The sequence below is a fragment of the Meles meles genome, chromosome 5 (assembly GCF_922984935.1).
Source record: "Meles meles chromosome 5, mMelMel3.1 paternal haplotype, whole genome shotgun sequence".
Lineage (NCBI taxonomy): Eukaryota > Metazoa > Chordata > Mammalia > Carnivora > Mustelidae > Meles > Meles meles.
Window position 1 is genome coordinate 138,748,306 of NC_060070.1, and position 15,666 is coordinate 138,763,971.

At 41.7% G+C, this 15,666-nt stretch overlaps 1 protein-coding gene across 6 annotated transcripts in view; it reads left to right on the top strand.

Moving 5' to 3' along the window:
- HIVEP1 (HIVEP zinc finger 1) overlaps positions 1-15,666 on the top strand; it is a 145,131-nt gene that overhangs the window by 112,532 nt on the left and 16,933 nt on the right. For 5 of the 6 annotated variants that reach the window (XM_046005090.1, XM_046005088.1, XM_046005087.1 and 2 more), the window contains 3 exons: positions 2,523-2,656; positions 3,376-3,551; positions 8,117-8,218. In XM_046005090.1, coding sequence (XP_045861046.1) covers positions 2,523-2,656; positions 3,376-3,551; positions 8,117-8,218 — 412 coding nt within the window. The remainder of the gene's footprint in view (positions 1-2,522; positions 2,657-3,375; positions 3,552-8,116; positions 8,219-15,666) is intronic. The other variant, XM_046005092.1, reaches the window with a different exon arrangement.

Below are 15,666 nucleotides of genomic sequence, written 5' to 3' on the forward strand. Positions count from 1 at the left end.
GTTGGCTTTCTAAAATGGGAAAAATCGTGGAAGTGAGAATAAATAAGTAAGGGGATCGTGTTGGACTGTGACCATTCAGAATTAGAGATTAAGTCCTTGACCTCCACAGGTTCACAAGCGTGTATAATACAGGTTCCTAGATATCTACATGCTTTTCAATAAGGAAGTACTTCAGTATCCCAGATACTGGTTACACCCAGGTTTAAGAAGGAAGTCTCTAACTTTGCCAGTAGATCGAGGAGGTATAGATACAGGGAAGAGATTCTGAAAGTGGAGATACTTTAGCTGAGTCTTAAAAAAGAAAGAAAGAAAGAAAAGTAGGAATTTTTTTTCAGGTAAAGAATGAGAAATTTTAATAATCTGCTGAAAAGGTATAGAAGTGAGAAAGAACTTGATTTGTTTTAAAGAACCTTGAGGAGTCTGCTGTAGCTAGAAGATGTGAGTTTGAAACACCAATGTGCCTTCAGGTTGGAAATACGGGTAAAAACCACAGAATGTTCCTGCTGGTGGTGAGACATTGATGCTTTTTCAGTGAAGGAAGGTGTATCCAAACCATTCAGAACTTAATTTTTCGATACCCAGACTTTAAACCAATGAAACCATAGTATTGGAAGATGAGACCTGATTATAAGAATTTAAACAGAGCTTCATGAATGTTCCTGTGCCTATATGAAGTGACTCTCCTCGGTACCAGAGGTAGAAATGGCTCTGGAAATGTGTATCTAGGTTTGGAACTAGGCAAGGACTCCCAGTGGACGGTGTTGGAATTCCTTGGTGCGTTGGTGTAATTCATGAGCTTGCTCAGAGAAGGCAGAAGGAAGAAACAGCTCAGGATGGATCCGGGATCACTACTACTTAAAGGGTTGAATACGCAGGAAACTGAAAGTGGTTGTTCATAGAACAAAGAGGAGGGCTAGAAGAAAGTGGGATCGCATAGATCAAGGAGGAAATTTCAAGGAAAGTTACTCAGATGGAGAGGTCAAATAAAGGTCACATAAAGATGAAGATGAACATGGTTCCTGGACTCAGTGGTTCTAATATCGCTGGTGACTTGGGTTGTAAGGGCAGGCGGTTGTGGAGGACTGGGTGCTGGGTTGACTGTTACTTCCCAGCCCAGATGTTGCGATTCAAAATGGACAGGAAGGGACAGGTCTTGAAGGGCAGGTGTTTCTAAGAGTAACAAGGTATCAACAACATAAACTAAACAGCACAGGTGGTCAAGTGTATAAAGACCAAGGAAGGGATAAGGATTTGGGGGTGTCTAGCTCATTGGCAATTGGTGACTAGAAGTCAGATTCGATAGTAAGAAAGTGAGCAAAATACAAATGGGAATTAGGTGTTAAAAAAGAAAGTGAAAAGTAGAATTGGTGTTAACAGTGTAAAGTCAAGGAAAGGTATGTGTGTGCATTCTAGATTGTGGGGAAACCCGATGTGTTTGTCAGGAAAAGAAGAGCCCGGCGCAGTTTTGCCTGTCAGGGTCAGCATCATGACCTCCTTGCACTACCTTCCTGACCTGGGCCAGCAGCTTCGCTCTACTCCTGGCCTTGAGAGGACGGGCTCCCCGGGGTGCTCCTTCTGAGGCTGCGCGGGCCCTCTGTCTGGGTGCACGCTCTCTCTTCACTTGCTGGCAGTAAGTCAGCTCAGCACAGAGCTGTCTGCTTGGGGATGTGGTTTGTAAAAAGGGCCCTTGATCAGAAAAGTCGCACCTCATACTGGATTTGGCCAAAGGATGGGAGTTTGAGCTTTGGCTGTTGAGCTTGACCTTGGACAATTGACTTTACCCTGAGAGTGCCTTTCTTCCCTGGGTATAACCTCTGTGCTGCCTGCCGCACAGGGTGTGTGAGAAGGACAGGGGCTGAGAACGGGACGCTAGTGAAATCCTAAGGTGCTGTCGCTGTAAAGTTTCCACAGGAAATGCACATACAGTTTATCATTTTGGCGTCTATTACCTTTTTCTAGAGACATAATTATTATCAGGCCACAGCCTGACTTCCGACCTGGCTGTCTCTCAGTTATCAGCATTCAGGAACTTTTGAGAAGACACAGAAAGGAAACGTAATTATGGTGTAAAATAATAGGGAAAGGGGAGATTCTTGGGAAATGGGGCCTCTGCTTGACAGAATGCACAGTTACAGTGCCTTCCGGTGAAGGGGATATCGTCCTGTCTCTCAGAAGTATGAAACAGGATTATTTAACTGAAAAGGGGAACGGGCTCTTTCCCATCTCTAAAGAGTAAAGCTCTTTGACAAGTAAAGAGTAGTGTGAGCCGTTGGTCAGTGGATTGTGGAGGGATGTTCAAACAGGTTACGTTGTCAGGTTGCTGGGGGGCCCACAGAGAGACTGAAGCTGAGGGAGGGGAGAAAGCAAATGTCCTCTAAACATGTTTCTTCCTCGAAACGCATCCCAGTAAGTTAACTACGTGTACGGTTCTGTGCCATGTTTTAATTTCCAAGTGAAACATTAGCATGTTTGTGTTTTCAGTTTTATTAAATTAGTTTCTCTTTTTTTTTTTTCCCTTTCAGAGAGCATTAGGTAATCAAAAGTCCACAGTAGTTGAATTCAGCAATAAAGATGCCTCTGAAATTAACAGTGAGCAAGATAAAGAAAATTCCTTAATCAAAAGTGAACCAAGAAGAATTAAAATATTTGATGGAGGGCAAGTACAAATTTTACTTTTTAAATGTACATTTAAACATACTTTTTAAATGTACATTTGCTTTCATGTGAATGAAGACTTACTAGTGCCAATTTTACTTAAATGTTGCAAGGTTTCTTAGCTTATTAACAGACTCTTCATGGCAAAATATATGTTAGATTGTCATGTTCAGTAATTCCATTTTGATCAAGAGACGATTTAGGAAACATCATAGGTCCTAGGAGGCAGCTAAGAACAGTTTTCAGAGTACACTCTGGGTTTCACGTCGATTTACAATAAGGAGTGCCTCGGGAAATCTGTTGTCAGACGAATTCACTGCCTATTTGATGCCTTTGTGTATTTGGTAATGAGAAAAACACATTGTAAAAGCTGATTGTCGTTGTGGCGAAGCCAAGAAATATTTCAGTACATAGAGTTGTTGTCATTGAATTTAATAATAAAGAACGCTCTTGAACCAGTGGCTTAGAAGGAGGGAGTGCTATGCTAAAATTAAACCTAGTATTGAATAAGGTTGCTTGATTAGAATTAGCTATTAGCATATTAAGTGTTGATGCAAAAAGCTGGAATATTCTATTACTTATATACATGTGGATAAAATTGTATTGATTGAGCATAAATACTGTGACTTGCTGTATTTTGTAAGTTGAATTCTAATCATCATTATTTTCTCAAAGACATAGTATCCAATCTCCCTATTTATTTTTTTTTCTTTAAATTAGATATAAATCAAATGAAGAGTATGTATATGTCCGAGGCAGGGGAAGAGGAAAGTACATATGTGAAGAATGTGGAATACGTTGTAAGAAACCTAGTATGTTAAAGAAACACATACGGACCCATACAGATGTCCGCCCCTACCACTGCACTTACTGTAACTTCTCCTTTAAGACGAAAGGTATGAGATGACATTGCTTCATGGTCCTTTTTATATGCGTTGAATTAGTAGAGCTGAGACCCAACTTTACCTACTCTTTGACCAAGGATGCAATAGCTTAAATTGACTAATATAAATACGTCTTGTCAACATGGTAGACTTCTTTCTTTATCTGTCTCTAGACCTCCGAGGGAAAAAAAAGGTTTTTTTTTTAATTATACACTTTTACATCATATATAATAAATATGACATTTTAAGAGGAGAAACTGCCCTTTTTTGTTTTACTCCCCAAATTAGAGTTGCATAGCACAATGACTAATACATTTCAAAAATACTTGGGGGCTGAAGAAGAGAAAGAAATTTTCATGATTACCAGTAAACTCAAAAAGATTGAAGAAAATTTTTAAATAATAACTGTAGTAAACTTATAATGATTATGTTCATGTTTTATTATCTAATTTTAGACATGAATAGCCATTTCTCTTTTTTCCATGATGCTTTTTTTATGCCCAAATTCTATTGAATTTCAGCTTCACAAAATTGCTGTTATACTATTTAACGTGCATAGAACTCTGAACTAGTCATTAAAATTATATTTAGTACTCTTTTTGTATTCTTTATATGTTTTTATTTAAGTTGTAAGTCCTTATTGTGGTTAAGGTAATTTTGCCCTCTTCAGATTCCCCGCTACATGTAATGAGTACACTACTGAGGAAATAAGGCTCACTTTCTCCATTAGGCTCTTGCTCATGAATCATTATGTAAAAATATGTTACTTGAGGCTTTATTTTCCCATACCACCTTTTAAAGACTAGGAATCTCTCTAAAACAAAACAATGTATCCCTAAAATTATCTATCTGAAAGCACAATCTCTGTAAAAAAAAAAAAAAAAAAAGCTTAGTTTTTTGTTTTTTTTTTTTTTTTTTTTTTTACAGAAACTTCTTTTTATCCCTTTTGAGTGAACATGCACCTTTTTTCTAATTATATTGGCTGTCTTCAGGGGTTTTGTTTTAAAACTTGATCAGCTCTTCAGCAAAATTTATTTCCTTTTTTGGGCTAGTGTTTATTGGTGTTTAAAGAGAGTTATAATAGGTAGCGGCTAATAAACAGCTTTGAATTCACTCTCTTTACAAGCCACTAGTACCTGAGGCCAGAGTGATGGAAGCAACAGCAAAGGGACTGTTCTCAGCTAGCTTGGAATGTTCCTGAAGAGTTTCAAGACAACATGAGTAATTGGGAGGTTCACGGTCTACAGTCCTTCGGCTGTGATGTGGATTCTCCTTCTGGAAGTGGAGGGTGGGTTTCAGGACGTTCCTCCTGGCGTTGTGTGCCGGTGTGATAAGAGAAAGTGCTTTGATCTCTTAGCCCAATTCATTGCCCTTTTGCTGGTTTTGATCCTGTGATTAAGAAACATTGGTTACTTTCCAATATGAGACCAGGAGGCCAAAAAGAGGCCAGAATTACTAATAAAAGATTGCCAAGTACTAAATAGAAGAGGCTCCAGGTATACGGAGAAATGAGTATTTCTCAACAGAGGGAGGAAAAGGACTCAGGGTATTCAAAAAACTATTTTCATAAAATAAGGGCAGGAGAGGGAGGAACACTTAGGTGTGGAAAGCAGCCAGATCGGACTCCAGAGACTTCTGGCAAAGACAAATTCTCTGAATCACCAACGAACAATCCTAGGGAAATAACTCAACAGGGCACCACATCAGGGTTGAGATAAACGTTTCTTAAAAGGCTGACAAGAGCACAAGGACCCCTGAAGAGTGAGCCTGCAGTCTTCGCGGCGGTCCCATTCTCCGCTGCTCTGCTACGCTGCTTCTCTGAATTTACCTCAGATGTTTTGTGTTGTCAGCTCATTCTTTGGAATTATGCAATAAATACTCATTTGAAGAAAGCTACCCTTGCTAAGGAGACTGGTGAAGAAAAGGCTAGCAACTCAGTCTTTTTCTCTTCCCAGCACGACAGTACTTTATTTCACGGGTCAGCTTTCTTGTAGAAGTCTGCCTCCGGGGACGCTCTCTGAGACAGACCCCACAGTATCTTCTACAGGTAGCTAACTAACGAGAGACTTGTTTTTAGATGAGGCTGTAGATGTTGCCCTCCTGGATTTACCGTGTTGTCCTAGTCGGTGCGGCTCGACTTCTCACTGGCTGTGTCTCAGAAAGAGCGATGTGACAGTGCGACATCAATATGGGCACACGGAGGGGGCGAGATGGCGCCCAGAGAAGGATATATGCAGTTCGAGAGAGTGATGCTTCCCATGGCAATGCGTGTAAATCTCTGCTTCGTCATTTGTCCTCTTAATTTATTTTATGAGGACATATTCAGAAGAATTTTAATTAATTTGTCTTCCCTGTTTAAAGGTCAGTCAGCAGAAAATATACAGTGAGTTTGCATCTCTATGGGATTTACTGTCATTTATACACAGAGAGCTAGACACTCTGTATGTAGCCGTCGGAACCCAGAAACAAAACCTCACGTGCTTTCCAGAGGATTTAGGGTCATGTTTATTAAATCTGTTAAAAAACTTAAGTTAATGCACAAAGTTCATGGCATTGCTAAGGGGGATTTGCATCTTAATATGTATATTTTGCATGTTAAAATGCAGAGTGTTTATTTTAACTTATTTAAGAAGTAGGTTAATAATAAATAATAGCTCACGTTATGAGAAAATGTGCTTATTAGAACTTTATATTCCCAAATTTGCCTGGTTACAATTATCCATTAATTTCTATAAGAAGCAAATAATGTTCTATAGGTGTCCATTTAGGGGACAAAAGCACTTTAAAAGAGACTATTAGTATTAGTATTAGTAGTTATTATATAAGTGCTTTGACTTATAATTGGAAATTTCAGCCTTATTCAGATGGCTGAGCCATTTGTTTTGAACTTTTTAATATGAAAGTTTTGAAGCAGACAGGAAAGTAAAGATCTGTATCATGAATACCAGTATACCAACCACCTTTTACTAGTCATTAACATTTTGCCATATTTGCTTCATTTTTTTAAGTGTATTTAAATTAAGTATCCGACATGGCCAGGCCATGTAAGCCAGATGTCACCTCTAGAATTATAGAAGTCAGGGTTTGATGGGTCTTAGACCTCATCTGGTCCAGGCACCCTCTCACACTGGAGCCCCCAAAGCACCAGGCTCTGGGATGCTGTCCGGTGTACTGTCTATTGCAAGACTTGGCTGGGACAAGTGTGACCATTTCCACGGAATAAGGCACTTGTAGCGGTCCTGAGGTTCTACAAATAACAGCCATGTCACACGCCCTCCGGTGACCGCAAGCCCAGAGCTGGGAGCAACGATTCAGACGTTCTTAACTCTTCTAGATGCTTGTTCTGAAATACTAGTCTGCCCCTGCTAACCAAACTAAGTCTTCAGATTTTGTTTGTTTTCTCAAAAGAGATGATTTTCCCTTGTTGGCAGGTGTGTGTGTGTGTGTGTGTGTGTGTGTGTGTGTGTCTGTGGCGTTCTCCACTCAAGCTGCTTGGTGTCCGGAAAAGAACCTGAGCACTCTCCCTGCATTCATGATCACGTGGGACAAATGTGCCCAGGGTTCCAATTAACCTGGTAATACTTAGCTGCCAAAGAAAGCACCTCTTTAGAGATACTGTTGAGAGACTTCTAGTCAATATGTTGAAGGGAAATTAATGCAGGAAATTCTTTCTCAGCTTCCAGTGAACAGAAATTCTGTTTGTGACATAACAACCAAATGTAGTTTTTAATAGATAGTCAAGCTTGAAATTTAAAAAAACAAATTCCCGGGTAACAGAAATAAAAAAGAAACTCCATGCTAGCCCAATAGTAATAGACACTTAAAAAATAATAATGATTAAATAAACAAAATTAAAAAATAATAATAATAATTTGTGGGGATATCACAGCTATCCAGCCCTGGGGTTTTAACGTCAATCCTGGAATGGAGTCTGAGGCTTCTGAAATAAGCCTGGCCCTCCTGCCCAGTGACTTTGGATCAAGTGAGGAAAAGATACCTCCTAAAAAGCAAAACCCCTGACCTCTGCCATGTCATTCATAGATAGTTAGTTAGTCTAGAATTAGTGGTCTGAAACCTTAAGTCCCAAGTAGAAGCAGTTGGAAAACTGATCCATAGAGATGTTGGTACCACCCAGGGTCCTTAAGACTCCATGGGAAACAGTCTTGCTGAAGATAAGCTTTCAATAACAACTACAAAGCATGCAAGGAAACAAGGTACCATGGGGGAGATCCAGCAGACACGATGGGGGAGGTTTCGGACTACCGGAACTACAGATCTTAGTGCAATCCAAGGGGACTTTACACTAAATATAAAATGTTCTCAGAAATAAATGAGGAATACAGAATAGAAACCAGAGGCAAAAGTAGACATTATCCGGGTAGCAGAGGCAGATTTGAAAAAGAGAAACTATTACAACATTTGGATACCAATGCTTTCGTTTGTCCAAATTTTAGTCTTGGAATTGTATAACCACGGTGTGTGCTTTCACTTGAAATAGGAATGAAATTTGCCAGTGTTGACAAATGCGAGAGCAAAATAATACTACATAAGCTTAGTAAACATTCTTTTCCCTTAAGGAAATCTGACAAAACACATGAAGTCCAAGACACATAGCAAGAAATGTGTGGATTTAGGCGTCTCAGTAGGTTTAATAGATGAACAAGATACAGAAGAATCAGGTAAGGCTTTATTCCATATTTTTCATAAATGCTATTTACAATGTGCTGGGTTTTTTTGCATCCATATGCTTCTTTCCATTCGCACTGATACTTCCTAGTTCTTCCTATCATTGCTGCTTATTTACACAATGCATTAGACTCCTAATCAGTGTTCCCGTCTGTAGTTTGTCCTCCTTCCCACCCGTCCAACCCCACAGATGTCCATCTTCCCGAAGCATGTGTCTGCTCACACTCTGCTCTGCTGCTAGTCTTCCATTGGCTTCCCTTTGCCTCCCAAGTGAACTGCCAGCCGCCTGACCGCACATCTTCAAAGTCCGTTACGGTCTGCTGTCCTCCTCCTTCTCCACCCTTTTTTCTCATTTCTTTCTTTCGCCTATTCTCATGCTTAAATTTCCTGCCTACGTGGCATTGATCTGGCTCTCTCCCTTTCCAACCTTCCCCTAAACTGCCCCCACCGCCTTCAATCCCCGTGCAGACATGGCTCCCAGTGTGCACTGGACAAAACTCTTCCTCTCCTTCGAGGTCTAGCTCAAACCCACTGCTGCCATGAAGCCTTCTCTGATTTTCCCTTCCCACACTGTGGGAAGCCACTTCTCCCTGCTCTCAGCTCCTGTAGCAGTTTAACGTTTGCTCTCTGAAAGCATTGAGTCTCTTTCGGCCTTATGTTGGGGTTATCTACAACTGCCTACCTCCCCTCCTCACCAAGATTGTGAAGCATGTCCTGAGCAGAGCTGGTGAAGGAGTGATGCCAGCTTCACCCACAGCCGGTGGTGCACGGCCCCACCCAGAGCGACTGCTCTGGAAATGTTTGTGGACTAGAACATTCATTTGCGTCCCCAAGATGTTTGTTATTTTGAAGAAGTTAACCGGTTGTTTTTTTAACGGCGTTCACTCAACAAATAGAAGTGTTTATCTTTAACCAATTTTGAGGGAACGTAAACCTGTTCATCTGTTCTGACTCATTAGAGAGTAGAATTATTCTCTCGTAAGACTTTTTTTTTTTTAAGCCAAGAATTTATCAACCGAAGAGAGAGAAGTTTTCCCTAAAAAGTTGTTCTACTTTTTTTGAAATGTGCCCTAAATTCGACCTTTATTTGCTTGCTATGTTTTAGTTAATAATGCATTAGTTTGATATCTAGAAAATTTCCAAACAGAAAGTGGTGAGGATATCATTGAAAATATAGGTAAAAAGTCAAACGCGTTTTATTCCACCTGACAACCAGTAACACACTGAATGAATCACCCTGAATTTTTTTCTGGATACGCAAAGGAAGTGACTCACACCATAAGTGGTAGAGCCAATATGATTCAGGATTTTGAGCACACAGAAAGGATCGCCTTTAACTCTTTTTTGGGAATAAACTGATACATTCTTGATAGAAGAAAAAGATCATCATAACAAATTTAGGACAATAAGGAGCTTTTTACATGTTTTAGGCACCTTGACACTTTATACATTTTGGGGATGACAATATCAGGATTTATAAGTGCCTATCACATTAACATATGTATAACTTTTCTGTCGTAGGAACATACTTATTAAAAGCTGATTTTTGAATTGCCAGAAATTGAATTCTGTGTCGTGTCTTTGTTTAAAGTCACTTACACATTTAATAGAATTATTTATAATTCACTTCTAATGTATATAACTTATTTGGTTTATTTTCTGCTCCTAACAGTCACGCAGTAAATTAACTACCATGATGAAGGAAAGAAAAAAAATTTTATTTGCATTATTATTATTTGCTATATTACTATTATACAGAGCCATTCAGAAGTAAAAAGCTAGGAAGAATGAAAAAGAGTTTCAGCAAGTTTATTATTACCCACAGACTAGAAAAGGAACAAAGTAGAAATATGAAATACTAATGTCTGAGAACCACAAACGTAAAAAGTAGTATTACAATATACACTCATTTACATATTTACTTCTTTAAAAAGATGTCTTATAAAAATTAAGTAAAATACCTCTACAGTCCTCTAAAGTTAGAGGAAGGTAGTGTTTATATCCAAAATTTGCATAGGAAAATTAAGTGTGGTATGTATTGGCTGATGGGTAGACTTACATATCTGTCCACTCATGTTTGTGTTTCTCAGCTCATTCCAGAAGCACTTGAAGCAGGTTTTAGATGATAACTCAAACTTGATAGCCTGATTCCCTATTCGGATGGGATCTTTTTTTTTTTAAAGATTTTATTTATTTATTTGACAGAGAGAGAGATCACAAGTAGGCAGAGAGAGAGGGGGAAGCAGGCTCCCTGCTGAGCAGAGAGCCCGACGCGGGGCTCAATCCCAAGACCCTGAGATCATGACCTGAGCTGAAGGCAGAGGCTTTAACCCACTGAGCCACCCAGGTGCCCCCAGATGGGATCTTTTGATAAAACTGGAAAGTTTTACTTGATTTTTCTCTTAGTTAAATTTTTTTTAATTATTGTAATTATGGGTAGCATACTCCGTTTTTTCACAGTTTTAATTGAATAGTAAATTGTAGTATCTAGGTGGATTTTGCCAAGTGCTATACCGTACTGGAGACCTAACAATTCTTTATGAATATGCCAACCAGCATATCCTACTTTTGCTTTCTTATGGGCTTGGAATGTACGTGTAACAGTAGTAAACATTTGTTGTTTTATACAGTCGACTTCTTTTGATTCTTGTTTTATGCTTCTAAAAGAAAATGTTTTGTTTTTAAATACAGAATGATTACAAAGAGTTTTATTACATGCCCTCAGGGATTCACACCAGACCTGATTATTATATTTTATCATATTTGTCTCAAGTCTTTTTCATAAATTCAGTGTATTTAAAAAAAAAAAACCAGGCAAGCACATCATTACACATCAGGTCACCTTTGCCGGTCCCTCTCCCTCCCAGAGCCAGACACTAACTGTGCCTTTCAGTTCATTTAGTGTACTTTCATAGACGCATGAATAGTATGTGTCGGTTCATTTGTGTTCTGAATGTGTATCAACAGTATCACTTTGTACGTAGATGCCTAGAAAATTAATTCTGCTTTCTAATTTTAAATTGTTTTCTAGAACAGTTTCTGCCTCTGCTCATCCTTGACTCTACCTTATACTGTAAGAATTTAAATTTTGCCTGGTTGGCTGAACGAGAGCCTGCTGTCTTATGTTTTCTTGATTACTGTCCTAAAGTGGTGTCTTATGATTCTTTGAAAAGAGGTTCCTCTTCATTAAATCGGCAGTAGTCAGAAATGGGATCTTGCTGAACAGTTCCTCAGATGTCTGTGTTTTTAGGGGAGAAAGCCCAGAAGCCTGCACGCAGTACAATGCTACATGGCCGGAGAGGGTTCTATTTTCTGCCTGAACACGGCCTCTACATGCAGCGCCCCAGGGCTGTGGTGGTCGGTCTCTTTTTCTTTTCTGTCTATATCCACTTGCTAGGTAATCTCATTCCATTTTCTGATGGAAATACCACCTGTCTGCTGCTGATTCCAGTATTCACGCCGAACTGGCGCATCTGTCCACCTGCTCACCACCCCCATTGCCGTGTCTAATGGGCGCCTCAAGTTGGACGTTCACCCCTTACCTCCAAGAAGCACACTTCCCGTAGTGTCTTGTCCAGTCCTTCCAGCTGCTAGACCAAGTCTTGAAGTCATCCTTGGTGCCTTTGCCTCTTCCTTCCAAGTGTGTTCAGGATCTTCCCCGCATCTGACCCCCGCTGCCGCCCAACCCTGGTCAGGTCACCACTGCCTCCACTCGGTGGCTTGGAGTACCCCTGACTGCTGTGTCCAGCCCCAGCCCCTTGACAGACTTCCAGCACAGTAACCAAAGTTTTTTTGTTGTTGTGTTGTGTTTTGAATTACATCATTATTTTGCTGAAAACCCTCTAAAGGTCTCCTGTCCTTCAGAGCGCTTGGTCGGCTATGTGCTGGGAGCTCTCCAGCCCACTACCTTCCTCACACTGTCTCTCCCGAGCTCGTCTCCCATCTCCTCTGCCCTTGCTCGCCCAGCCACACCCACTCGCATCTCTCTGCTCTTCATTAAACAGCCCAGCAGGCCCCCACTTGGGCCTTGTGCTCAGTTCCTGTCTTCCGAGTGCCCTCCGCCAGTTCCTGCTGGACTTAACTCGTCGTGCCCTTCAGTGCTCTGCCCCGTGCTCCCAGGTCAGCGAGGCCCTCCTGAGCCTCCCAGACAAAGACACCTCCCGCTCTTACTGCCAGCAGTACTCACACCTCGCTGTCCTGCTTTGTCGTCCTTCCGGCACATATCCCTACCAGGTGTGTTGTGTGTTCGTGTGCGTTTTATGGAAATAGAACGTGAGGACAAGGATTCTCTGTTTGCTGCACAATCTCCGGCTTCTCAGGATGATGGCTGGCAGGTGATAGGTAGTAAATAGTTGTTGATTTAATGAAGGACTGAGGGAAAAAAAATGACCTACAGTCTGTCAGAAAGGTCTTCAGTCTTCTTATTTTTTGAATTGGACATGTTAGTTTTCTGCTAAATCCCTTTACTAAAATCAGGCAGTAGCTGTGACATGCCATTTAACACCTCTACCCGTAAACAGAGTTTACATGATATGGCCAAGGTAGACACAGGTATTGTCAAAGCGATGGTGGCGTTCGTTTGTTAATTTGTTACTGGTTGTGGGATCAGAAGACGAGAGGGTAATTGAGGTCATATGACTCTTCGTTTTCCCAAATCAGTGATGATCACTCCAGATTGAGGAAGACCTGTTTTTCAGTAACTCCAGGGAAGAAAAGTTGCTTCTCTGGTTGATCTGTTTACATATTTATTCAGCCCTTGAGCAGCCGTAGGTGACGTGCATGCACCCCCCCCCCCCCGCCGCCCCACCACCTCGGGGCTCAGGAGTGAGCCCAGCCCCAGCTGGGGTTGGGGCAGGAGCAGGAGCAGGGAGGCCTGGATGGTGCAGAAAGAATACTAAGGGTACCCCCGAAGAAAGGGAAGGGACTTCTTTACCCGTACATCGCTTTATTTACAAAAGTACTGGTGAGGAGGGAGGGGTAAGGGAGGTAAGCCATCTGCTGGACCAAGAGAACTGCTTGGCAGAAGCCCCGAGGTCCGGGGAAAGGAACAGGCACGAAGCATGTAACTGGAGCAGCATGTGAGAGCTGGACAGGGTGCCCCTGTCCAGGGCTGACCAGGGCTGCGGGTCAGGTCAGACCATGCAAGGGGGCTTTAGCCCCGGGGAAGCCCGGAGAGCGGTGGTGCCAGCTGCGCACCATACTCGTTTGTCCTCAGATGTCACCAGAGCCTCTGCTGTGGCAGCTCATGCCAGTTTCGTGATATTGTGACACTTGAAACCCATTATTTCTTTGTTACGATTTTTTTCTAGTATTTTTATTCTTTTAAACATTCCATGATACAGAAAGGGTTCCTTTGATTTAAAAAGTTTAGGTTTTTGTTTCGTTTTGTTTTTTTTTATGTCATCGAAAGTCATTTGAAGCCATTGCCTCCTCGGGCCCATAGACACCTGTCTTTCAATCCGTATTATTTTTTCAAGTATTTTTGAAACAAGGAAAGAAAAGATAATAGAGCTTTTAATCCATGACTCTGGAATTTTCATTGCCGAGCTTTTTTGTTTTGCTTTCTTTTGTTTCTGTTTCTCTTTTCCCCTGATGATGCTGTTTTATTTTGTAGTGGGAAATTAGACTGTAATGCCTAAAAGAAGCATGCGTTCATTAAGTGGATGGTCCCGTTCAGCAGCAGCAATAAAAAATAATTCCATGGAGCAAACGCCTCTTTCTGGAAGGCTGTTTATATAAAGAGAGCACCTCAGTGCTTCCACGTGCCTCATTCCCACCCAAGTTTGGGTGAGAAGTCTGGTACGGGTTTTCCCTTATGACATCCCATTGTATGTGTACATAGAAATGTGTAATGACTGATTTAGAAAACTTGCTCTTCATTTATTAAATTAGGGAGCACTCTTTCCCCTGGAATTAATTTCTGTTGTTCCCGTAGAATAGACGATCGTGAAAGGTAAGGGCTTGATTTGTTCCTGCTTTAATTTTTGTGTGTGTTTTAAACTCCTGCCCTCGTGGTCTCCATAAGGATGTGATAAAATATAGCAGCTTGTCACGAAGTGTTTCACTTTACTGTCCGTTTCCTTTCCCAGGGGAACATGTCGGAGATGAAGTGGCTGACTTTTAAAAAGTTAGGAAGGAGAATCAATGGTTTTCAAGTATTGCAGTTCTAAATTTCGAAATGTACACTTCCGGGTAGGCTGAAGCTCAGGGCTCTGAGGCTGGTCGGTGTTGGGTGATCTGTGCCAGCTCCGCCTCTCTGCACCCTCCTTGCCCACTGAGGTTCCCTCTCTCCTGGTCACAGAGTCTCCCCCATGCAGGGATCAGACACATGGGCATGGCTCCTTGGGGGACTTCAGATGCCGCAGAGGCTCCTGTGCCCATCTCGACACTCCTGCCTGCTTGTGTGTTTTCCCTCTCCCCTGCCCACTGGATGAGAAGCAGGGGTCAGACTGTGTTGTGTGATGTGGGATCTTTACACACAGAACTTGCTGTCTTCTCTTTAATGGTGAATGGTTTTAGCAAATGCTTTCGTGGTACCCTGCGATCTTGGTATCATTTCTCAAATTTGTAATCTAGCGTAAATCTGATATTAAGCCCTGAAGCGGGGTACTGCCAGAAACCACACTGGAATCCCGTTGCTGCACGTCTGCAGTGAACATTGAGGAACAGTCGAAGGTTGGGCTGGCAGGAAGGTGCCATAGCACGCCTCACGGTTAGCTTTCTTCCCTGTATTTCAAAAAGGTAATGATTGCTATGGCTCTTCCAGTGCCTTTTGTGCCCACATGATGGCACTTGTCTTGGTCGGGGGGAGGGGGACGGAGGACAGCTGGTCTACCCTATGAAAAATAAAGTCTGAAATAACTAAGTCCACCAGCTGACTGTCCTTTGTGACCTAGCTTTGCCTAAACACAGTTGAAATTTTTCACTACCAATGCTGATAGATGATAGATGCCCACTAAAAACGATAGTGAATAAACAAAAATAAGTAGCCAGATTCAGAAGCTCCATGTCTTTTGGGAAACCATTCCTCCAAAATGTCAGGGTTGATCAGTGTGACGATGTGTGACAGTGTCTTCTCCAGACACTGATTTAAATTCCTACACAATTTTGATAGCCACGCTACATTTCCTAGTCTAACCATGTGGTTTCCTACGGTACCTCAGGGAGGACGACTAGGGGGGCACCGGCGTGGTCAGTCAGTTAAGCTGACTCAAGGCATGATCCCCAGGTCCTGGGATCAAGCCACAAGTCAAGCTCCCTGCTCAGCAGGAAGCCTGCTTCTCCCTCTCCCTCTGCCTCCCCGCCCCCACCCCACTCATTCTCTGTCTCATAAAATCTTTAAGAAAAAAAAAAAAGAGAGAATTAGATTCGGCACACATTAATGAATGTGACGTGTGCTGAGATGATCAGTGCCAACATGACATGCACGACTTCCCTGCAT